General features: G+C 36.6%; 1 protein-coding gene across 2 annotated transcripts in view; it reads left to right on the top strand.

Moving 5' to 3' along the window:
- The window catches only part of LOC144971153 (protocadherin-11 X-linked-like), a 66,281-nt gene that overhangs the window by 7,772 nt on the left and 33,509 nt on the right, over positions 1-25,000 (top strand). For both annotated transcript variants that reach the window (XM_078911629.1, XM_078911630.1), the window contains exon 2: positions 2,843-5,811. In XM_078911629.1, the coding sequence (XP_078767755.1) occupies positions 3,049-5,811 (2,763 nt within the window). In that variant the 5' untranslated portion in view covers positions 2,843-3,048. The remainder of the gene's footprint in view (positions 1-2,842; positions 5,812-25,000) is intronic.

Genomic DNA, 25,000 nt, shown 5'->3' with positions numbered 1-25,000 from the left:
GTTAACACTTTTCCCCCAAAAAAATATTATTATTTGGAAGTTATAATGTCATGTTTAATGGATTCTTAATGATGATCAGTATTTTAAGTTGTTAAGTTAACGGAGTAAGCGCGTAATCAAAATATCATTTAAACATTATTTCTCTTTTGATGGAGTTTTAGCTGGTGGCTTTCTCTTTGATATCATTGTATACGCTATCAAAATAATGATTTTATTGCTTTCCCTACCCCTCCCCTCCCCCCCCCCCCCCCCCCCCCCCCCCCCACCACCACCACTACCACCACTAGTTCGTCATTGTCTGCAGCTTAACATTACAATTTCTTCACCATTCAATTCTCTCTTTCTCTCTTTTATAATTCTTCCTTTCATTCCTCTTCACCATCTCCTTCAAATGCAATCCCTTCTCCCCAACTTCAGCCTCCCCCACCACCATCCTAATTATATTATTTGTTTCTTCTCTTCCTATGTGGAGAGTGGTAGGAACGGTAAAGAAATGAAACAAACAAACAAAAATAGACATATAAATATCAACACAAATGTAGTATAGATAGAATGCGCTTGGCCAAGGAGTTCACAACATTGCCATCCGGAAGTATAACGGACCAACACACAAACTCTGTGTAACCATGAACTTTTATAGTCTGGTTAATACAGTTTAGTGACAACAACTCACAAACGCGGATGGCAAAAACAATAACAAAGGCCTGAGTGACGTCATCTGCATACTATCTATATCTCCATGGATATACACAGAACGTTCGAGGGGTTGGGGGGGGGGGGGGGAGGTGAGATTAGTTATCATCATTATAATCATTCCATCCAGTCAGTATCAACGATTAATACTAATCCAAAAGATAAGGATACTACGTATTAGAAAGAAATACATTACGTTTTTAAAGATTTATTTCATAATATATAGTGAGCGGTTTTATGCGATGCCAATATGAAAGCTTACTAAAACCACTAAATGTAAGAATTACTATACATCTTCAGCAGATAATCCTGCCGATTATCGCATGGTGTCCGTCAACTCCCAAAACGCTTCGACTACAAACTGCTCATACCGTGGCACACGCACTACAAATCGGAATCCCCATTAAATTTACATAACAATAAAAACTGCACAACAAATCAAACTACACCGGACGCGTGCCCTAGGTTTTACCCACAAATCACAATGTCGGCAACATTTAAATGACACAATTGGAAAGAACAGCATTCTTCTTCTTTTTTTTTTTTCTTTTTTTTTTTTCTTTCAATACGAATGTATGGGAACCCTTTCATCTCTCTAGTCTCATGAAGCTCCTGGTCGCGTTACATTATCAAAAGAATATTAAATATTCAAACTCACCCCTCATCCCCCCCCCTCTCTCTTTTTCCCCATACAAACCTAGCCTAACCAAGATCACCGGAGCTTGACGGGCAACGCGACAACCATTTTTGCCTGTTTGTTTCTATGACGATTATGTTTTAAATATGATTATTATTTATTATTTACCTAAAGGCAGCTGCATCCGCTCACCGTCTTGAATTGAAATGAAAAAGAAAATCTCACCAGGCAGAATGTCTGGGAAGTAAAAGGAAACTATTGTCATCCAATGAATTTCAAAATGTTCATTTGTTGTGTAAGACGGACTTAAATGTGTCGCTTCAATCGCCGACATTCATTCATTCATTCATTCATTCATTCATTCATTCATTCATTCAATCATTCCCTGACTAACTCATTTACTCATTTAATCTATAATTTCCCAGGGATGGAATTCTCTTTGACTTGCATTACAGAAATTACCCAATGAGTGCGTGTACACCTTTCTCATTTCGAGTTTCCAACAATTTCGACTCGATGATATTGGTTCATTTTGTGTTGGTCTCTCTTCTCCTATTTTTACAGTTACTATTGCTTGTGTTTGCTTTTTAAATCTATAATTAATATTTTTGATTTTATTCAAGAAAATAATTGCACGTATTGTTATTGTTGTTGGATGTTGTTTTCTTTCTAATAACGCAGCGGAATTTTTACCCCTTTATAAAAATGTATATAATACGATTACGTAAAATTTAGAGGCAAAAAAATCCAAGGAAAAAAAATAAATGTGATCAATTGTATCAATCCAGTATCATGTCAGGATTAACTCGGTGCTAACTCTTAAGATTAACTTGATACACGACGAGTTGAAATTGTTGCCTTCATTAAGAGAATGGATTTTGTTTATTTTACATCAAATATCTTTAATTTCCTAATTCTTATTATTTTGACAAATAAAGTTAATTTAGTCCATCGAGTTCAAACCGACATAATACCAAACTCACACGATGGGTAACAAATGACATGACAATATCGACAACCCCCGATTTGATCAAAGGGATACCTATAATGTCACCATTCAAGTGTAGACAGATCCGAATAACAATATCCATCTACACAAACTGGACTCAAACGATTTTATGGTCTAGTGGTATGACACTCGGTTTGGGGCTTGTAGGTTCCGGGTTCGAGTCCCGTTGTTTCCGGAAGCGCAAATTTAAGTCCTTGGAAAAGGCCTTTTATTAATGATTTCTCACTATGCGTAATCGAAAAATCAGTATCTGGCATGTAAATAATGTGTCTTGTCTAAAATGTTTTTTAAAAAAAGATGTAATGGCGCCTACCGGGTGTCATGTCTCTCATGCATGTTGTGTTGCTGTCGGGACCTCTTGTATTTCAAGTGTAGTGTTAATTGCTCTATTTAAAAAGCTCAATTTTCTTTCATTCAGCTTATTTACGCCAATTCCAGTAGCTCATTTTTTCTTCACGATTCGCTGAATAATATTATTGTAATTTATCTTTTTTCTATTACAGATATCAAAGAGGACTCCATCGATAACACCGACTACCTCAAAGCTTATCACACCACAAACCTATCGACCCTTTTTCCCTTTTGCAGTGGCATCACCCCCCATGCCTACTGCATTCGTTTCTCATGACGAACCTACATGACATCTAGTCACATTTTTTTTCACGGTAATTTCAAAATCTAAAACTCCCGAAATTACCAAACACTGAAAATGGATCTTCGACCGAAATCAATATCCCGTGGATTTACACAGTTAATGGTCATCTTCATCATTGTGATCTCATTATTGTTTATTACGTCATCATGCCAGAAGCAGCCTGATATCACGTTTATGGTCAGGGAAGAGCAGGAAAAAGGAACATATGTTGGAACTGTTGCCAGGAATTCTCTAGTCCACGCTCAATTTAACCAAAGTGACTTGGCAAATTTACAATACAGTATTCCACCAAAGAACTCCAAATTATTCAGCATTGACCCCAAAACATCCACTATTCGAACTGCCAAGAAATTGGATCGAGAACAAGAATGTGAGGGATTACTTCCCACAGAATCATGCGTGCTCAATCTCGCTGTTAGCATCATACGCGTCTCCGGCGAGACTTTCAGGCTCTTGAAAGTAATTAATGTTGGAATTATTATATCTGACGTTAACGATAATGCACCAAAGTTCCCCTCGAACAAAACCACATTGGATGTTCCAGAATCTCTCAGGGTAGGGGAGACTTTGCGAACAAGTGGTGCTATTGACATTGATTCAGGTGTCAATAATACCGTCCAGGAATATGATCTTATTGGCGGCGATGGCGTATTTCAGCTGGAAGTTATCCCAAATCCAAACGCACCAAGTGCCGATTTAGGTATCGTCTTGAAGAGTGTGTTAGACAGAGAGAAAAAGTCGTCTTACGAGCTGAAAGTCATTGCTAAAGACGGAGGCTATCCGAAACTTACTGGATCTGTGGATATTGTAATTAACGTGGTGGATGTCAACGACAACGCGCCTTCCTTTACTAAAAACGGATTTGAGAAAGCAGTGCCAGAAAACGCCCCTGTTGCCTCCACAGTCCTAACCCTTTTGGCAAGTGATATCGACGAACAAGAGAATGGAAAGCTCTCCTTCAGCTTCAGTTCGTTGACGTCCGGTAAAGTGAGGGATCATTTCTTTATTAACAAAACATCTGGCGCGATTATGATAAAGAAGTCTTTGGACTTTGAAAAAGATCAATCTTTCCGATTTACCGCTGTAGTTTCTGATCACGGTTCTCCTCCCATGTCATCAATGACTCCTGTTTTAATCATGGTTGAGGATGTTAACGATAACGCACCACAGCTTGATATCACGATTCCGTCATCAAAAATCAAGGAATCTACAGAGGTTGGAAACTATATTGCCCACATCTCCCTCTCCGATTTAGATAGCAATTCTGGAATTTCTTGCAGCATTGCAAATCCCCATTTCGTTTTACAGAAGTTCCCAGATTCGGAATCGATCTTCACTGTTCTTCTTAAATCTCATCTAGACTACGAAAAGGCACACACAGAAATTGTCAATGTTTCTTGTAGTGATGGCGGTAATCCTCCGCGCACAAACTCATCCTCTTTTACCATCAACGTTATAGATGTAAATGATAACTCGCCCATATTTACGCGAAGCACATATAAATACGAAATTGATGAGAATAACTATGTGGGCCAATTTGTTGCTCAGATTAAAGCTGTAGACCCAGACGAAGGTGATAATGGAAAAGTTACCTACAGCCTCATAAAAAATCCAGAAAATAAATTTCAAATCAACGGAGTATCCGGCGTTATCAAAGCTTTAGCCGAACTTGATAGAGAATCTAGATCGAGTTACGAGCTCATAGTCCGAGCCAGAGATCACGGAACTCCTTCAATCGAATCATCAGCAGTTGTGACGGTCGTGGTGAAGGACGTTAATGACAACCCGCCACATTTTGACAAACCCCATTTCGATTTCAGAGTCCAAGAAAACCGTCCAAAACACACGATTGTCAATCACGTTGTAGCCGAAGACATCGACACCGATTCAGACAACCATCTCCGATACGCCTTCACCGACGACTTTCCTTACGGGAACTTGTTCGCAATCGACAGGATGTCCGGCTCAATTTTTACACTGGAAACGTTAGACCGTGAAGAAAATGACTCATTTTCATTCAACGTTAAAGTCTACGACGACACCAATTCCAAATTCTCTGACACCACCAGAGTTACAATTCTAGTGAAAGATGACAATGACATGCGTCCCAACATCACATATCCTAATGAATATAACAACACATTTGACATCCTTTATACCAGAACCGTAGGCAGCGTCATCATTACCGTTGAAGCCGAAGACAAAGATGCTGGAGAAAACGGCTCTATCTCATATTCCATCGCAAGAGGCAACGATCAGGGTTTATTCTTCATAAATTCTCTTACAGGAGATCTCCTCGTTGCCAAACGCATGAACATTTACGATTCAGGCACTTACAAACTAGTCGTCAAAGCAAGGGATGGCGGTTCCAGTTTCTTGGAGACAACTCGTGATATAAATCTAAAAGTCACAGTAGCAAATGGTACAATTGGTGCTTTCAGTGACGATGATGATAACACCAACATCGCCATAGTTATTGCTCTAGTCTGTGTTACAACTGTCTTAGCGATCGCAGTCCTCATCACCATATGCATCATACGTCGAATTGATCGAGAGAGAAAGCACCATCACCACGCAAAAGTTGAAGAAGAAAATATCTACAAACAACAAGTTGTCACTGGCACTCCGAAAAGAGGAGATATGAAAGATTACGATAACGAGATAGATAAATTGAAGAGAAAGATAAAAAATGACATGAGTTTTGTGATAGAGGATGACTCCAGCCCATTGGATGCTACGGATAACAGCAACAAGTCGTCCACGTTTTCTACTTTCAAAAATACATCCACTTCGCACATAGATCAAAAGGCATTATCGGTAAGTGTATTATATTCTTCTGTCTCTCCCTTTCTTACTGTTTCTCTGTCTCTCTCTCTCTCTCTCTCTCTCTCTCTCTCTCTCTCTCTCTCTCTCTCTCTCTCTCTCTCTCTCTCTCTCTCTCTGACTTCCCCTTATCTTTTTATGGTGTTCAATTTATGTCATGTATACATGAGAGAGAGATAATTAGATATATGGATAGATAGATAGATAGATAGATAGATAGATAGATAGATAGATAGATAGATAGATAGATAGATAGATAGATGGATAGATAGATAGAGATGGAGAGAGACTGTGTGTGTGTGTGAGAGAGAGAGAGAGAGAGAGAGAGAGAGAGAGAGAGAGGGAGAGAGAGAGAGAGAGAATTAGATTTGTAAGTCAAGTTAAGTTTGGGATTATATAAATTTGGCAGTCGAGTTGCCAAACGAAAAGATATTGGCTTCGATCTATGTAGAAAATATGTCTACATAGGATACATTTCTCGCTGTTACTTGTTTTCAGATTTTAAACAAGAAAAAAGAAAGTAGTAGAGCAGTTGCAGGATCAATATCACGGATTACTTGCTTGAATAAAAAGAAAAGTTACATTTTTATGCGAGGAAGCATATGGCTATCCTGATGGAGAAAGCATTTTTGTTGTTTTATGTATCAAACCATTAATTTACGATCAGTTTTGCTCTTTGGCGTGTGGTCGGCACTATGTGTAAGAATAATGATGATGGTGCATGATCTAAGGATTCTCTTTGATCTGTGTTTTGTTTTGATAAGGTCACTACCTCTACCTTCTTCTCCCTCGATTCTCACTGGACTCCTGTTCGTTCTCAGTTTTCCAATCAAGTCACGCCTTTTATCCATCGCGTCATGCTATGCTTATTAGATCTATTCTCTATCTGCTCTTTATACAATGAACTCCCGTTAAACCCCCGGTGCTCGGACCAAGCTTAATTAATCATGTTTATAATGTAGAGAAAGAGCCAAAACATGTAATAATATATTTCACGTTTTATTAACGTTGGTTTAAGAATTGTTTAATCTTTTATCTGGTACACAATTATGTCTAAAACATATGCTTTGAAAGTTTATTGCAAAGGGGAAAATAACCGAGGTGCCTAAAACATTAACTCGAGTCATCTGAACGATAGTGCAATTTCCTACCCATTGGCCATTTCATCGACCTCTCTCTCTCTCTCTCTCTCTCTCTCTCTCTCTCTCTCTCTCTCTCTCTCTCTTTCTTTCTTTCTTTCTCTCTCTCTTCTCTCTCTCTTTCTCTCTCTCTCTCTTTCTTTCTTTCTTCTCTCTCTCTCTCTCTCTTTCTTCTCTCTCTCTCTCTCTCTTTCTCTCTCTCTCTCTTTCTCTCTCTCTCTCTCTCTCTCTCTCTCTCTCTCTCCCTCTCTCTCTCTTCACAATGGCCTTACATAGCGACCATAAGATACAATTTCCTCTTTCTTTTCCTTTAATCATTAGAACAGGCAAGTATTTCAGTAATAATCGAGATGATATGACAATCGAATAGACGAATGTACTTCAGTTTTAAGAGTCAATTAAAAGCATTCCTGAACAGACGGGCAAATGATAGTAATGCGGATAGCAAGAAATAGAACGTCCATTTAACTCTTCAAATGTCGAGATTGTAATCAATTTTAAGAGCACTAGTAAAGATTCTATAGAATAAAAATGAAGTTGCCCTTTGATTTTTATTGAGATTAAAAGACAATGATAAAATTAAAAATTTAAGTTAAAAATTCTACTTGCGATTCCGAGCCATGAAAATTTCAAAACATCAAGTATGGATAAATACAATGTCTAACTTTTCACTGAAAACAGACCTTACAACCCTGCGAGTTCCTTGGCTCTGGCGACTATTTTGCACACTGAGCTATTGTGTGATCATAACACAGAAGAAAAAACAACTTTTCATGTCAGAATGCAAATTTAAATATAAATTAGTTAACGATTTTTGACTGTACATATTGTAGGGTAACGTGACTGGCACCAGCCTGCTTCCATCAAATTATGCTCATACTGCTATTCCAGGGTGAAAATACAAACAAAAAATCAGTTAACGGTATTTGACTGTACATATTGTAGAGATTGTAACAATCCAAGAGCTGTTTGAAAAGGCAAGAGACAGGGAGGAATAGAGAGAGATAATTCATGCAGTATCCGAAGCCTGGACCAGGCATGGAACCTAGAAGAAGAAGAAGAAGATTGTAGAGTAGAGTGGCACCAGCCTTCTTCCATCCGATGCCTTGTGTCTCCCATCATACTACCTGTCTGTTTTCTTACCTGCCACATCAGTAATCATCATCCTGGGTCAGATTATCACTCTTCACATTGGTAATGATTCCATGTAATTATCCACAACTCGCCCCTCTATCCATGCATAAATCTATGGTTTGTCTTGTCGTTTCTTGGAATTTTCGCCTTATCTGTATAATTATGTTGGTTAATATTACTTTTTTTTTTTTGCATTTGGAAAAATTAATCTATATTATGGGAAATGATAACGATCATAAGGATAAATACTAATTTAGATGATGATGATGATGATGATGATAACAATGATGATAGTAATAATAATAATAATAATAATAATAATAATAATAATAATAATAATAATAATAATAATAATAATAATAATAATAATAATAAATTATTATTATTATTATTATTATTATTATTATTTATTATTATTATTATTATTATTATTATTATTATTATTATAACAATAATAATAATGGTAATAACAATAATAATAATAATAATAATAATAATAATAATAATAATAATAATAATAATAATAATAATAATAATAATAATAATAATAATAATAATAATAATAATAATAGTAATAATAATGATAAGAAGAAGAAGAAGAAGAAGAAGAAGAAGAAGAAGAAGAAGAAGAAGAAGAAGAAGAAGAAGAAGAAGAAGAAGAAGAAGAAGAAGAAGAAGAAGAAGAAGAAGAAGAAGAAGAAGAAGAAGGAGGAGGAGGAGGAGGAGAGTTATAATATTAATGATGATGATGGTGATGATGATGATGATGATGATGATGATGATGATGATGATGATGATGATGATAATGATGACGATAATTATAGATAAGTAAATCCATCAAAGCATTTTTTTTTGTCGGTGACAGACAACAAATTAGTCTCTATAAAAAATGATAGACAGACAGAAAATTAGCAAATTAGATTACTAACCACATTGTTATCTAAATTGAAATAGTACATTTCATATTCCCATTCTTTTCACTCGATAGCCACATGTCCCCCCCCCCCCCCCCCCCCCCCCCCCCCCCAACTCTCCCTCCATTCCAGCCTATTTCCCTTCTTCCAGCCACTAAAAAAGACCCCCTTCCCAATTCATATTATATCAAAATGCTTTTAACACTATAACAAAATGTATTATTCGTCTTTTACCACCCACCATTCGAGTTTATTCTTTTCGCCTGAGATCCGATGCTTGTGTCTCGATGGGACTTTTTAAAGTAGTCTAAGACTAGACAAGACACGCGCATAGAGGTGCTCTTGAATTCTCTTCTGTACCCTGTTTGAACAAGTCCCGAGACGATCGTAGGCTTAGACTAGTCCCTGTCCTCTTGTCTTTTAACTATCCTTATCTTCTTTCTAATTGGTGCTAATATGTTTGAATACTGTCACAAGCTCTGTAAACTTTTTATATATAAACAAAATACTAATTAAGAAACATAATACAAACAAACAAACAAACAAATACGAGGAACATTTTAAAATTGAGACAAATTTTTGAATCAATTAGGCTCTCGGAATGCTTACTGTTTTGTTGTCTGTAACAAATTGCAGATGGTAACGACTGCTTGCTACCATCTGGATAGAGTGCTCATGTGTCTATAGAAAGTCTGGTGGGAGAGGGTAAAGAAAAGCTCCGAGGTATCACAGAGTCGAACCCACAGAGAGAACGACCTGGACGTCACTCAGCTCTTTGTTATTGTTTTTTTTTTTTGTTTTTAGAAAGCCATTTAAAGTTCTAATTAAATTCTATCAATCAGTCTATAAACGTTCAATGTTACTGTTACACATTGTTTTGTACGTTCGTACGTTATGATAAGCTGATGGATGCTATGGGTATTTTACTAAAAGCATAGCACCAATAGCCTTTTTTGACTCTCTGCATATGGAGGTATTGCTCACATCATCTCGAAGTCAGTTGTCTTTGTGAGAGTTATGATTCCTTGAATTAGACGAGTTTAGGTCTAACGGTGTAGTGTTTGTTTTATTAACATTCTGTAGATTCAGATTATCACGTTTGAATCTCTATCAACGTCTTTTTTTCCATATTTATCATCCTTCTGCACCCTTCTTTATTATTTTCCATACTTATTTAACTCGCCAAATCTTTCGATCAAAACCAAAACAAAATGATAATTAAAAAGATGGTGTTTTTTTTAAAAGATAAAAATGCGAAAAAAAAGCATCATTTCTTTGTACAGTCATTTCCTATTATGTGGATTATAAGGCCGAAGATTCGTCGAAAGGAATGAGATTAAACTGAAAAACTACTGCAAAATAAACAAGAAGTCGATCCGTGTCTATTCCCACAGTGTTATCTACACCATATCAAACCCCTTGAAATGATTGTAAACATTGACTTTTTTTTGGAGATCGTTGACATTATTGAAAAGCCATTATGGTAGAGAGAGTATCTGAGCAACCGCGGTCCCCTGGCTTCTCTCTCCCCATATGTTGCCCCATCTTTTGTCCATTTTTGGACACTATCTCCTCTCACTTTTCAAAAAGAGAGATGCGATATCTCCTGCACAGAGGTGTCAAATCTTTTTATCTGTTAATTCTCACAGGAATAGTTGGATTTAATATAAATGGATTTAGGGAAAAGCCCTTTATCTTCTGTTTGTATTAGATGACCCATTTTAGAAATGTTATAAAAAGAAGAGGGAAAGAAATAACATGATGATGATGATGATGATGATGATGATGATGATGATGATGATGATGATGATTATGACGCGATATTTACCGCGCATTTAGTTATTAATATACAGCCCATAACATAATCAAAATGTATTAAGCCATTTTGAAAAAGAGTCTATCTCAGATAAGAATACGGTGTTTAGAAACTTCCTGTAACCTTACAAGAATAGAAAATTGATGTGAAATTAATCCCTGGCCAATGTTCATCGTACATTGTGTTTGGTTTATTTCCTTCATCAGAGCTGCCCCCCCCCCCCCTCCCGGGTACTCTCTCGTTCTCTCCCTCTTTTATTCAATCAAATGGTTCTTTTGTATGATAAGTATGAGTGTGTTGTGGGAGTGAAAGAGGGGGGGGGGGGGGTGATAGTCAGAATATAGGGGTTCTTATTTTTGTGATGTTAATAGATGACCTATTTAACATTATATTATGCACTTGAAAGGTCTTTTGATACAACGAAATTTCCATTGAAAAAGTTAATAGATAACCACTATTGTTAGGGACACATGTTTGAATATTGCTCTTTTTGTATGCTCCAAAATTTTATTATCTATTCATCCCTTTTTTTTCTTTTTTTTTTTTTTTGTTGTTATTGATTTAATTTTTAAAAATCCCAGCTATTCAATTATCTACTTTACTATAATAAATATTATATAAATCTGAGATGTCATGCAAACTTATAGAAAATCTGCGTAAATTCGACATGAAGCATGTTTAAGTTTGTGAAAGGTGAATAGGTGCATAAAGGGGTGAGTATGTAAAGATCGATATAGGTTCATGACCCGACTCATAAAGGCTAAATGGGGAAATGGCCGGTGTTTGCCTCCATCCCATCCGGTTGGTCATCTATGATCACAAGCTGTGTAATGGCCGTATGTTATTAGGGTTATAGTTATACCCATGATTAGTATTGTTAACATCATCATCATCATCATCATCATCATCATCATCATCATCATCATCATCATCATCATCATCATCATCATAATTGTCGTCGTCGTCGTCATCGTCGTTGTTGTTGTTGTGGTTGCCTTGTCATTAGCATCATCATTATCGATATTACCGTCATCAATATAGCACCACAATTAATGCTCCGCCACTTACTCTAGTTAACGAAGAAGACATTAAGATGTTTTCCATATGTATACATTATAATGGTTCCACTATTAGGCCAAGCAATTTTCTCAACTTAGTACGCCTGCGTTAGATTATTTTCACTGCAGTATTTTCAAAGCTATGTGATTTGTCCTGGAATGAAATTTGTATGGACTTGACCCCGAAGGCAGAGTGGCTCAAAGTGAACAGTCTCTTTATTGAATGTGTTTGATAAAAATGTCCACCTTCTAAAGATAGTTGTCCTTCAAAACCCATAGAGCGTGAGTTCAATCCCAGTTTATTTAGTGATAAACAGACAATTGCTTGCCACCCTGTGGTCAAGAGGCTAGTGTGAAGCAAAGTACTTTTTGACAGATCAATAAAATAGACCCAGCTGCAAAACCACCGCAGGGAGGATGGTGGCGAAAGGAGAAACAAAAATGATAACAAGAAGAAAAAAAACAACAAAAACAATAAAAGAAAAAAGAAAAACAAACAAAGACAGGTGAAGGATACCATTCCCTTTGCTTGTGAAGCCAGCACTCTACCACACCACTTAGATGTTCGGGGTCCCCTTAATTAACCTTAACTCTCAATTAATAAGTGCTGAGTCGAAGATTGAAAAATTCATTCCCCATTAAGGGCTGGTCGTTGAAATGGTTCTGGCTTTTGAAAGGAGCGAAGAGGAAATTGATGACATCATTAATATTCTACATATAACTATAATGCATAGTCATTAGCGAGATAACACTGGTTGTAATAATACTAATCTCAGTTTTATGGGTCATTTATTCTGTACTCACGTCACTATAGAATCGTATAATAAATAATAATTATATCAGATCGCGTGGACAAAGGCGTGCTCGGCTGTAACAGGTTGTAGGTAGCTAGGTAGTAATAGACTGTGGCTAAGGTTATTTTTCGTAATGTTTCGACAGAAACAAAACAAGACGATCGAACAAGTAAATGAACAAACTATACAAATATCAATATTAAATTATTTTGAAAAAACAAACTGGAATTGTTTGGGGTTTTTTAAAATCTATATTCCTGAAAAGAATAGTGAAGATAATTGAGGCCAAAAGAATAGCTAGAACACCCAATTTCCCCCGGAGTTTTTTGCTTGTTTTGTTTTTGTTTGTTTTTTTTTCTTTTGTTTTTTATTTTTGTTTTTTTTTAACCGCTTGTCGTTATGATCCAGAGAAATCAACTCATCTATTAGTTGAAGATGTTCCCAATCAATTTAAAACCAATGGAAGAGTTTGCTTCAGATATAAATTTAAAGATGAACGAATATGAAGATATATTGAGGTTCAATCAATATTACAAGAAAAATGGTTGTTGAAGTTTCAAGTTACTCCTTTATCAAAATAAATTATATTTTACATATAAAAACAACCCAACAAATGAATATATCTGGAATAAAAAGTACAAAAAAATGATAATAAAGAGGAAAAAAGAATCGGGAGAAAAAAATACATCAACAAAGACTCAAGATGTTAGATATGTAATGTTCATATCTTCGGAAAGATGTTAAGGCGATGTAGTTTGGTGAGGGAAAGATTAGAATTTGTTTAAATATTATCTAATTTATTTCCGTCTCACTCAGCCTTTGGTGTTATTTATTTTCACTCATTGAATACAATGGTATTATATTGGAAATAAGATGGTAAAACCAACAGACTTCAAGAATTGAACCCAATTCACGCATTATTGTTTTTTCAAACTGATATCGGAGAATCGATTGGAAATTAAGAAAAACGTCGATTTAACGTCATCCTAATGCTATGATCATCATTCCTATTGATTTATGAAGGACACATAATGAAAAAAGTAATCCCAATACAAACAAAACTAAAAGCTTTTTTCACTCAGAGGTTACAAATTAAACACAAATGTTGTTTGATTGAGAAGAGACGAACCATAAACTTAACTGGCAAATCACTTTGCTTATCACTTAATATGGGACTGGTTGTTTATAAAAGCTATTTTGTCAATATGCTTAAAAATTAAATTTTGAATTTAAGTTTAATATAAATTTTGAGTTGAAATAAATGTTTTCATGCAGAAACTTGGATTGTTACTCAAACCTCAAAGTAACTTAAATTTCCCTAATCTATTCATTTTGACAATAAAACTCAATTTCCTTCCTTTGGTTTATTTCGACATAACACCAGGTTGCCGCGGTGGATCACATTTAATATCGTATTGTAAAACCAGTGGGGTTTGAACACCTAATAGTTTAATCGAAAAATGTTAATGATTAACAACTGCATCAAATGTAAATGTTCAGCCGTGTCTCTTAAACTTCTGAAGCATGACAAAGAGAAATCTAATTTTATGCGACACGAAAACAGTTAATAATATAAACGTATTTGGGTTGTAAACACTAGACCCCACAATTATTGACGAACGGATGATGATGGTTCATTTTCGCCCATTATTATTTCAATATCTGACACAGAGTAAGCCTATCTGACTCAATTTTCTTATCAATGCAAACAAATTTGGTGCTACCAATCCCTACAAATTTAATTCATACTTCACAAGGTACCAATTTTCTATGGCTACAGCTTCCTCGCAAGTTCGTTCTACTAACTAGAACCGCGTTGGTTTCACTCGCTGGTCAAATCCTAAAATTAAAATTAGGGATTAGGGTGTTAGATCTCCCGCACATACCGATGAGATCCCGAGATCATGTAGATCTTCCAGGGCGATTTTATCTATCCAATCACGACCTCTTGTAAGATAAGCAAAGCATTAGTAGTAGCTGACTGTCACTGTTGTGGTCCTGTCTGGAACCAATACGGACTTGACTAGGCTTGACTAGAAGGAGAAAGAGGGAGGGAAGGAGGAGAGAAGGGGTCGAGAGATAGAAAGAATAAAAGAGAGAGAGAGAGAGAGAGAGAGAGAGAGAGAGAGAGAGAGAGAGAGAGAGAGAGAGAGAGGGGGGAGGGCTTGAGAGAAAAAACTAAAAGGAGCGATTGGGAAAAAAAATTGTATCACATTATCACAAAGATAGCTATGAGGGAATACCATTGAGAAATTGAGGATAAGAAGAAAAGAGATAGAGAGATCGAGGGAGAGAGAGAGAGAGAGAGAGAGAGAGAGAGAGAGAGAGAACAAAAAGATGATAGTTAAAATAAAATAAAGAGGAAATGGATGTTTGGATACTAGTACTAGCAAAACCAAATTATCTAGATTGTGTATAACACGAAACAAGCTAAACACAAGCACACTGAAGTTTAGTAAGACCTACATAATTTGGTAAAACTATTTAAGTAACTAGTATGGATAAATAGACAGTAAACCTTTTTTTTATTGACACTTCAAATAAATTCAATCTTTCACCAGGCTATTGTTACGTTACTTGGATTGTTTACAATAGAAGCTATGCTTCTTTATGTGAAAATAATATAATAATTAATGACGTATTCTTTTATCCCCTTATACGGTTTCAATGTATAGACAACAAAAAAAAGCACTACACAGCCCCTTTACGCTCCAGTTCCACACATCATGGTTTTATATGCTATTAAAATATTGTTATCCTTGGATGATAGATAGAGTGTGTAATAATATAAACGAGAGCGAGTTAACTCTCCCATAACGAGATCACAATAAGGCCTACGATAATTGGTTGTTTGGTTTGAGGGGTATGGTAGGGATACGGTGACACCCGCTTTCGTTGATTATATCAAGGGGCGATATGGCATTGTCCTAAGAATGTAGTAATGAGGTAGCTGATAATAATAGGAGAAAGAGAAAAGTGAGGGAGTTACAAATGCTGACATGTTTAAAGAACCGCGGAGAAAGTTGCATATTATACTGTATGTAAGTAGTTTCCGAAGTAAGAAAAAAAAAAGAGGAGGAGGAGAAAGAAGAAGGGGAAGCAGAGAACAAAAGTAAAGAAAAGATAAACAGACCGCCTTTTGTAATTCTAGAACGAGCCATTATACATCAAGGAAATATGTTGGCACTTTTATGTAAATAGTCCTTTTCTCTTATTTGGAGGAATCTACTGATCTGATAGGGACTATCTTCTCTATTTGTCCTGTAATTGTGTTACCGCTTTGTTCTATGTCCAACAATTAAATAAGTGATAGACTGAATTTATACACCCAAAAAACGAGAGCCTATTCATTTGTATAATGTAAATCTGAACCATCACGAGTAAGTGTATTTTTTTTAGTTGTCAAAAGATGAGCTCAGAATACATTTTTCATTGTTTAAAAGAATGTGGCCGGTGCTTTTATTTTTTTCTTTCTTTTTATTTCTTTTGTTTTAACTTTATTTTTTTAATTGTTGATTTGCTTCGAGAATATCACAATGATATTTACTTTTCGTGAGTGTGTGTGGCACGTATTCAAGGTTTCGGTTTTGTCGTTTGTAAGAATATCATTTCTATCCCTGGTAATCGGTCGGTAGGGAATCAATTCTGTTGTGTTTGTTTTTGTTCCCCCGACATGTTCCTGCTTCCCACAGATACGAATTACATATTTCCGATTCCCATTCTGTCTCGTAACTCCCTTTCATCCTGGCTATCAGTATCCCCGTCATTCTCCATGTCCGTATCTATTTTCAAATTATCGAATGCCACAACATGCCTTATGTTTTATAACAACAATAACAAAGCCACCACAAGATGTCAACAGTTGCAACTCGTTAACCACCCAGCATTCCAATACATTGATATGACAACACCAATTATACCTAGCCATTCTTATCAGTAAAAGCAGTCTTTGTTATCTGTGTAAAAGAATCCACGTTCAAGTCGTACAGGTTACGTCTTCACCTTTTGTTTAAATTAATATCATACTTATCTCCCTTCGCTCATTATTTTCTAAGTTGGCCCCCCTGGTGCCCGCTTGGGTTATCCTCACCCGATGACGCTTCTGTCGCCTATCTGTACCTGGCCTTGTCTATCTTGCAGCCCCCTAGTTCCTATCAGCATCTGCAAACATGGCACTTCTGTGGATTTTGTCTTGACTGGTCTTCTCATTCCTCTGTCGCCTGGATTTGGAAAGACAGAAGTTAAGAAGTGTATTTTCTCCCCAAACCTTCTCACAGCAATTCTCTCCTTTTAACCTTTGAGCACTTTCATTAAAATAGGTTTGGTTGAAATTTAGGTGGTATTTTTTTTTTACCTTTATGGCTGACGTAATGTTTAGATCCAATGCAATAACCGGTTGTTTTTTTTTTTAGTTGTTTTTTTTTTTTGGTTTTTGTTGTTTTGTTTTGTTGTTTTTTTGTGTGTGTGTGTGTGTTTTTTGTGGGTTTTTTGGGTTTCTTTTTTTTTAAGGTATATTTTCTTTTCTTTTATTTTTGGACTTGTTTTGTTTTGGTTTAAAATGCCTTCAAACTCGTTTTGTGAGTGTGCATATGTTTTGTTTTTTTTTTTTTTGTTTTGTTTTTTTCTTAGCTCTTTTGGAAGGTTTATGATTGTTTCATACTTGTATACCACTAAATCTTCAGTAAAGGCTCTCTGTTTCTTCCGATTTAGACAACTACAATAATCACTACCGTTCTCTTACTAAAGGAAGTATTTCCATTTAACTTCAGTTGGTTCGAAAGGACTCCTCCGAAAAAGAGATCGGACCAGAGAGTAGTTCACAGCTTCCTCGTTAAATAATCCTACGTGGGGGAGGATGAGGATTATAATGAGAATCTTAACATACTTATGTTATATGTGATATTGTTAGCGTAAACTTGTGTCTTTTCGTGTTAGCATCTCGTACACTCTTCGACACGAAAGTTGTATAAATAGAAGGATTTGAGACTACTTTCTACAAAATCCACCCGGTTAGCGTGAGGCGCCTACTACGACTACAAAGTTAACGATTACGTTCTCCGAACCTAAATGATCGACCAACCACCAGGAAGAAAACCCATGATCGTCTGAAGACGTGACTACGCGTCTGAAGACGGATCCTGGTTTTCGTCCTCGTCGTTGGTCGATCGTTTAGCTTCGAGTAACGTTGTCGTTAACTTGCTGCAATGTAGCATCACCCTCACAATCACCATTACTAACTAGATCGGTCAGATTTTGGGTTATCTATTTGAGTCAAAAGAGAATTAAATAGACACGGGTTTAATCCCCAGCTTAAGATTTTGAGGGGCGGACAGGAAGTTAAGCGCATAATACCCGTGTCAGAGTTAATGCTAATAATGGCTTGTTTTCTACAGGACAAGTTCTTACTTGGTATTGGACGATAATTGTATTAATACCACTAAAACTTGGTCGCAGTAACCTGCCCTCGTTAATGTTGTTTATCACGATAAATATCAATATTATAATTATGATTATTACATAGATATAGGTCTTGTCTAGCTGTTCTGTACCTAGCCTGATTCTTAGGTGGTGGTCAGATGTGGGGGGTTGAGGGGTGCTTAATCTTGCCTTGAATCCGGAGAGGATTTGTTTCTTAGTTCACACTATGCGTTGCCTTGCTCTTGGTACTTTATGTCATTTTCTTGTAATGCTTAGTTTTTTTTTAACCCTATCACTGACTGGGATCAATCGCCTGAAGGAAAACAGTCAGATATATGTTGTTGTTGCTGCTATGTGGTCTTGTGGTATGACGCTCACTTTGGAGTCGGAAGGTCCTAGATTCGAGCCTCGCTCGGCGCATAATTGAGTCATTGAAATAGTCTCTTTACTCACATTCTCTCACTGTATTCAGGTGTAAAATGAGTACATGGCCATTAAAAGCGTTGTCTCTGTCGGAAAAAATTATAATATCGCCTAACATGCGTCATATCTCGTTATACATGGTACGTGTTGCTGTTGGTGAGGGACCATTTGTAAAGCTCTTTTAGCACGTTTAGTGAATATTGCGCTATATAAAAGCTCTCTTTTTTAAATTATTAGTTGTTTGTTTTTGTCTTTTTTGTTTGTTTTGTTTCATTTTTTTTTTGTTTTGTTTTTTTTTTTTTGTTTGTTTCTGTTTCGTTTTGTTTTGAAAGTACTCGTATATTTGTTGGGTTTTTTTTTGTTGTTTTTTTTTTTTGTGTGTTTATTATTTGTTTTCGTTTTTATTTTTGGGTTTATTTATCCTTGTGATCTATTCATGGTTTATCAATTCAGAAAAATTGGTAAATGAGTCGATAATCCGGTAGAATGTTGACAAAAAGACGCAAAAGAGAATCATATTTAATTCTGCGTCTATTTAATTTCAGAATTTTTATATTTTTTTTAAAATGTCCCATGAAACCGGACAGGAATTTTACTTAATTCTATAAGTGGCCCAATGAAATTGTAAATACTCATGAGTTTAAGTATCGTTTTCTATTTATACCCAGTTTCATAGCAGTCGCATAAAAAATTCTAAGCCTTAACATTTTACCTCCTCACCCAATATCGTGATCTCAACATTGTTGCCGTTATTATTTAACCGTAACTGTCTTGAAACGTACTACTAGTACTAGACCATGAAGCCAGGAAAGATCTTGAAGATTCTGAAGTTAAAGTAAATTAGGAAAAAAAGGACATTCATACAACTAATTAAAACCTCCAAAAATGACTTCATGTGCAAATTAGCAGGGATTCATCAACTGTCAAGATGGGTTGAAGAGGGCTAAAATAAGTTCCTGTCTTGCACCAAAACACCCAATAGTGCAGATTCTTTACTTTGACAAAATGCGTTTTTCTTTCAACGTGTCCAGAAAACTATTTCTTAAAATTATATCGACTGAATAAAATGATTACCAACTTGTCAAATAGTTAAAAACCTGCTGAAATCTCGGGCTTGATTTTTTTATTTTTAAATGGGGTTACTTTAGTTTAACTGCAGTACTTTGGAAAAACTCGTATTTAAGAATTTTGCCAGAAAACTCTTCCTGCAAATATCGATCGATTTCAATGACCCTTGTCTTGGCAAAAACTCTCAAACCTGGGACTTCGAGAAGTCTTCCTTCAGTCTCAGGTATAAGAGTTTTTTGCCAAGATGACGGTCATTTAAATCGATCGATATTTGAAGGACGAGTTTTCTGGCCAAATTTTTAAATCTGTCTTTCCAGATTACGGCAGAGTAGAAGAACAGAGAGCAGTGAGTCGGTCTGATGGATTTGAGGGTACACTAATTACCCATAATTCGTCCCTCTTCTTTGGAAGTGACGTCTGCTGTCAGTGACAGGATGCCGAGCTCAAAGCGGATTTCAAAACTTTTAAAACGGTTTAAAAGCTAGGATTTCTCCTCTTCCCTATTCAACATTCCATCAGCGCGTTTTAAATATTTATTTTTTCGGATCAAAGTTTCGTAATGTCCTCTCTCTCTCTCTCTCTCTCTCTCTCTCTCTCTCTCTCTCTCTCTCTCTCTCTCTCTCTCTCTCTCTCTCTTTTCTCTCCTTCTCTCTCTGTATTTCTGTCTTTCTTTCTCTTTCTCTCTCTCCTTCTCTATCTCCATCTTCCTATCTTATCGCCTAACTGATTACTGCGTTACTTTCACTACTTCCCTTCTTTTAGTTATGATCTGTATTATTAGTTTTAATTTATCCAAAAAAATATTTTAAAAATAATAATAATATTAATAATTAGTAGTATATTTCAGAAGAAAGATGAACTCTATCTTATATTTCCAATCTGCTTTCTTCATTGTTCCTGTGAATTGACTCCTTAATTGTGACTTATCTTCTATAAATGGAATGATGTCGGAATGTATCTAATGGATGCATTGACATAGATTTAAAGCATGATAAATAAAATTTGAGTTAAAATAAACGACTTCATGGCGGAGTTTTTTTTCTTGAACTTTAAAAACAGAAACAACTTTAAATTCCTTATTATGGTCATTTTAAACAAAATTCATATAAAACCAGCTCTTTGATTTACAGAGTTTCATTTTTATATATAGAATTCCATTCTCTATCATCAATCTGTATAACAGTTTGTAATAAAATTATAAAATTCTTCGTTTATAAGCTCTCCAGTTTTAAGCACTCTCCGGCTACAAGCACGCTGTGCTGATTACCAAGGGCCGTGCTTATAAACGGAGATCAATGTATATTTATTAGAGATTATAAAAGTACCGGGGTGGAAGGTAAAGGTTACTTAGAGGAAACCGGGGAGTTCGCACGCGTACATTAGTGGCTTAATTCATTTCTCCTGGGGTTTTTGGCATGACAGAGATGATGATGTGTGTTCAACATATTATTTATATTTAGAAAAGTAGAAAAAAGGTGGAGATGGTTTTCAGAAGTGAGGTTGTTGTCTGAAATATTTTGCCACATCTGCAGCAACAGGGAAATAATTAAACATCATAGAGTTAGAAAATCCTAGGCAATTTGTCACTTGAACGGATTCATTAATATATAGAGAGATGGAATGGGAGAGGGAGAGGGGATTGGAAGAATGTGAGTGCTTCGTTGATTATTTGAGAGTTATGGATGAGTGGGTAATGTGTACTCGTCTCGAACTGTTGCCAAATGCAACTCAATGAAATATGTACATACTTGGTTGGTATGAGATTTTGAGGGCGAAAGTGATGGTTGGGAAGGGAGGGGGGGGGGGCACTTGAGGGGAGTGACCGAGGGGTTGTATTATACAAAAATGATTTTTTTTTCAATTGTAATACATAGTTTGGGATATATTATGCCTGGCTATCTAGTATAAGTGAACTTTGTATTCTCTCGTATCTCCAACTTATACTGTTTTTCGTACTCTATGTGAACATGGAATTTAAGTCAGCCACTTGCCTTTGAATTGAGAAAAGTCTGAGATTCAATCCTGTTTTGTATTTGTGTTTTCCTGTGGACAATGTCTTCCCCAAGGGGATACGATTGAAGTGTTGAAGGTCGCTGGCGTAAACCCGCGGTCCAAATATTACAGATAAATATTATTATTGTTTTTCTATTCTACGACCGTGCGGTTACATGAAAGCGCAAGGGACACAGTTAACTGGTTAAAAATACTTAAAATCTGCAGAGGAAAATTTAATCTTAAATTATATTTTAACACGATACCGGATAAAATAGTATTGAGGTATACACCAGTGCACAATAAAAGAAAAAGGAGAAAAGAAAACACAGCGTAAATTTGTTTCAATTAGATGAGAAGGCAAATGTCAGCCGTCTATTTGATTTGTCTAATTTACCCATTAATTCTAATTAATTAGTTTAGCACATTGTTGCTGCATAATGTGACGAATATTGTCATGGTTTGGAATGCTGCGTGATGATGTTAATGATCTCGTTATGACATCCATTATAACATAACATAATGATTTAATGAATTATGTTGTTTTGAGAACTCCCATTTGTAAATTATAAGCTTGCGACTCAGTTGGTAGAGCATGTGACCTGAACCCAAACAAAAACTTTTTAGATTACGAAATGTGTATAAATTAATTTATTCTGACTTCTTCAAATCGGGGGTCCCGGTGGTTTAATAGGTAGAGCACTCGCTTTGAGATCGATCTCGGGTGAAGTCGAATATTTTTTTTTCTGAGCCCCCTGCCCAGCCAGCAGTGATTGGGTAGCTGGATCTGTTAGATCTGACAGATTTAAGAGTGGAAGTTGGTTTATAATAAGAGAATGAAACAGCGGTAGCAGAATATAAATATTCATTGGTGTCTCTTACGAGCTGTCAGCATATCAAGTGGGTTTCATGAATCAAACACTGCAATCTTCGTGAATTTGGTAATATCAGACACAAAACAATGAAGTAACAGTTCTAGTAGTGACCGTTTAGAAACGGAATGAAGTATTGTTCATTGATGTGTTCAGACAGAAATGTCCCTTCAAGAAAGGTTAAAGGCCAGGGGTAGTAAGTCATTAATCCCTTGTTAAAATAGTCAACTACCAGCTCGCCTATTTAATCTCATTAGAAACCTTACATGGCCACTAATGGGCCGTAATCCGAGATACTAACAAAGGGGGATAATCATGTATTTTCCTGCTGACGGTCAGTCTCCCAGACCATAACACAGCGACAGTCAGAGCGGGTGAACTGAAATCGAGTTTTGCCGCTGTTATTCACCTTTGATAATTAGGACTTAGTCGAGTTCTGACATCATATTTGTCCAGCCACCTTCTTAATGGCTTTTGTTTGGACAGATGACACGGGTTGTCACACCAAGGAAAGTTTTAGAACAAAGAAAATATAACACTCGGTTTGTTCTTAATTCGTTTTCTCTTATAAAGCCATGCGTTCTTGTTTTTATCATTACAACGTTATATAAGACCAAGCCCCTATGTAAATGTCACCCCCAACCACGGGCGTTAGTTCTTTTAATTCAGCTGAACCAACATAGATGGCCTTTAGACAAAAGAAATATTATGATAATATCATTATACAGTTGCCGCAAAATGTCCAATAAAGACAACTGAATGTATGACGAGAATTTTAAAGATTTTCGATATAGCCACCCGTCGACTTCCCCTTGTGTCAATTTTTATTTATTTATTTGCCGTTAACCCCCCCCCCCCCTCTCACCCTACCTCTCCCTCTTTCCCTCTCCATCTATGATTATATCTATTTATTTCTCTCATTCCCTCCTCAGTCTCTCACACCTCATGATTCTCCCATTCAGTAATTTACTCACTTATAGTTAGACACCGAAGCTCGCCTAACGAACGACTTGCCCAACACGTGACCATTTTTTTTCTCGCGTCCTCTCGTCTAATCTCGTCACTCCCGAATAGAAAGAGGAGGCGGAGCTCATATGATATAACGCAATGAAAGTTCTGTCCGATGACGGGTGGGGGGATATCACCTCTCCAAAACTTACCTTATTATATGAGATCTTGAGATTCTTATCCAATCATCGATTGCTCGTTTGACAGTTCGCTTGTGAACAGTTAGGAGACCATCTCTTGATTTATGGGCATGCGGCTTTGCGTAAAGGCGGTGAGTGTTGTATACATCAAAGAGTACCGCTGACCGATGGGTAAATAGTGGTTGTGTAACCCAAAAGCCCTGCCGTCTCGACTGCAAGGTCTTGTATGTAATAGTTGCGTCACCATCTCAAGGCTCAGGAATTAATTAGTGAGCTGATTCAAACAATGTGGGTTTCAAATTTATCGTATACGTAATCATTTGGAAGCTACAGAGAAAGGTGTTTTTGTGTAATCCCTTTCGCACACACACACACACACACACACACACACAAACATATACAAACAATACACAAACAATACACATCCCTGGTCATCTATTGCCTATATTATTAATGTTAATATATACATCCCATGCTGATTGTCACTACCCCCCCCCCCCCCCAACCATTTCCACCATCCAAGTACCAGCGGCCTTTTCTCTTTGATTTCGTATCATGGTCTACCCGAAGCCCAACACCTCGATCGTTTGTGGGTCAACCCACCCCCCCCCCCCTCCCCCCACCTTCCCCCGTAATCAATTTATAATTTTCTCTCTGTATAGAGCGCCACATGCACAATTATATACTATTGAATGACACTGACCTTGCCCCTCCCCTAACACAAGCCAACAGCAACCCAAGCTATCCTCTATCACGTGACCTTAGATCCGATGCTGCATACCGCTTGAGAGTCTTCACTATCCAGATCTCGTTCATGGTCACGTGAGAAGGCTATATCCGTTCGGGTTCGGCGTTCGGGTTCGGCGTTCGACCCGATTTCGTTAAAAGCCTATTGCCTCGAGGGATTGCTTCAATCCATGTCTCCCAAGGTGAGACAACATCAATTTTTGTCACTCACAGACCTTTCTCTACCCCCCTCCCCTCCCCTTTCCACCTACCCCATTTTTTTGTTTCTATCTCTTTTTCTCTTTCTCTCCCATCATTTAGTTACATCTAATGTCAACTGCCGATGGTGACTCGCAAAAATCTAACCTCAACTCTACAGCTGACCTTTTGCCTCTATTTACATGTTTCTTGTTCCGTTTCCGCCAGGGGGTGTGACACCAGTGACAGCTTCCCGACACTATTCTTGTTCTTACTCTTTATAATTCAGTTTCAACTCATTTCACCTGTGAACTTGTATAATAATATCTATAACTAGCATGCCATTTACATTTATTATTTTCCTCCCTCCTCCTTTACAAACTTGCATTTAGTATGAACAGGTGTTCAACAATTACATGATGAAAATATGAGGAATAAAAAAACAAAAAAAAACATATGGTTATCTCCGAAATGATAATCCGT

This window comes from Berghia stephanieae, chromosome 4 (genome assembly GCF_034508935.2).
Source record: "Berghia stephanieae isolate SIO BIC M18660-M18661 chromosome 4, UCSD_Bste_1.3, whole genome shotgun sequence".
Lineage (NCBI taxonomy): Eukaryota > Metazoa > Mollusca > Gastropoda > Nudibranchia > Aeolidiidae > Berghia > Berghia stephanieae.
Note: the sequence above shows the minus strand (reverse complement) of the source record. Positions and strands in the feature narration are given on the sequence as shown.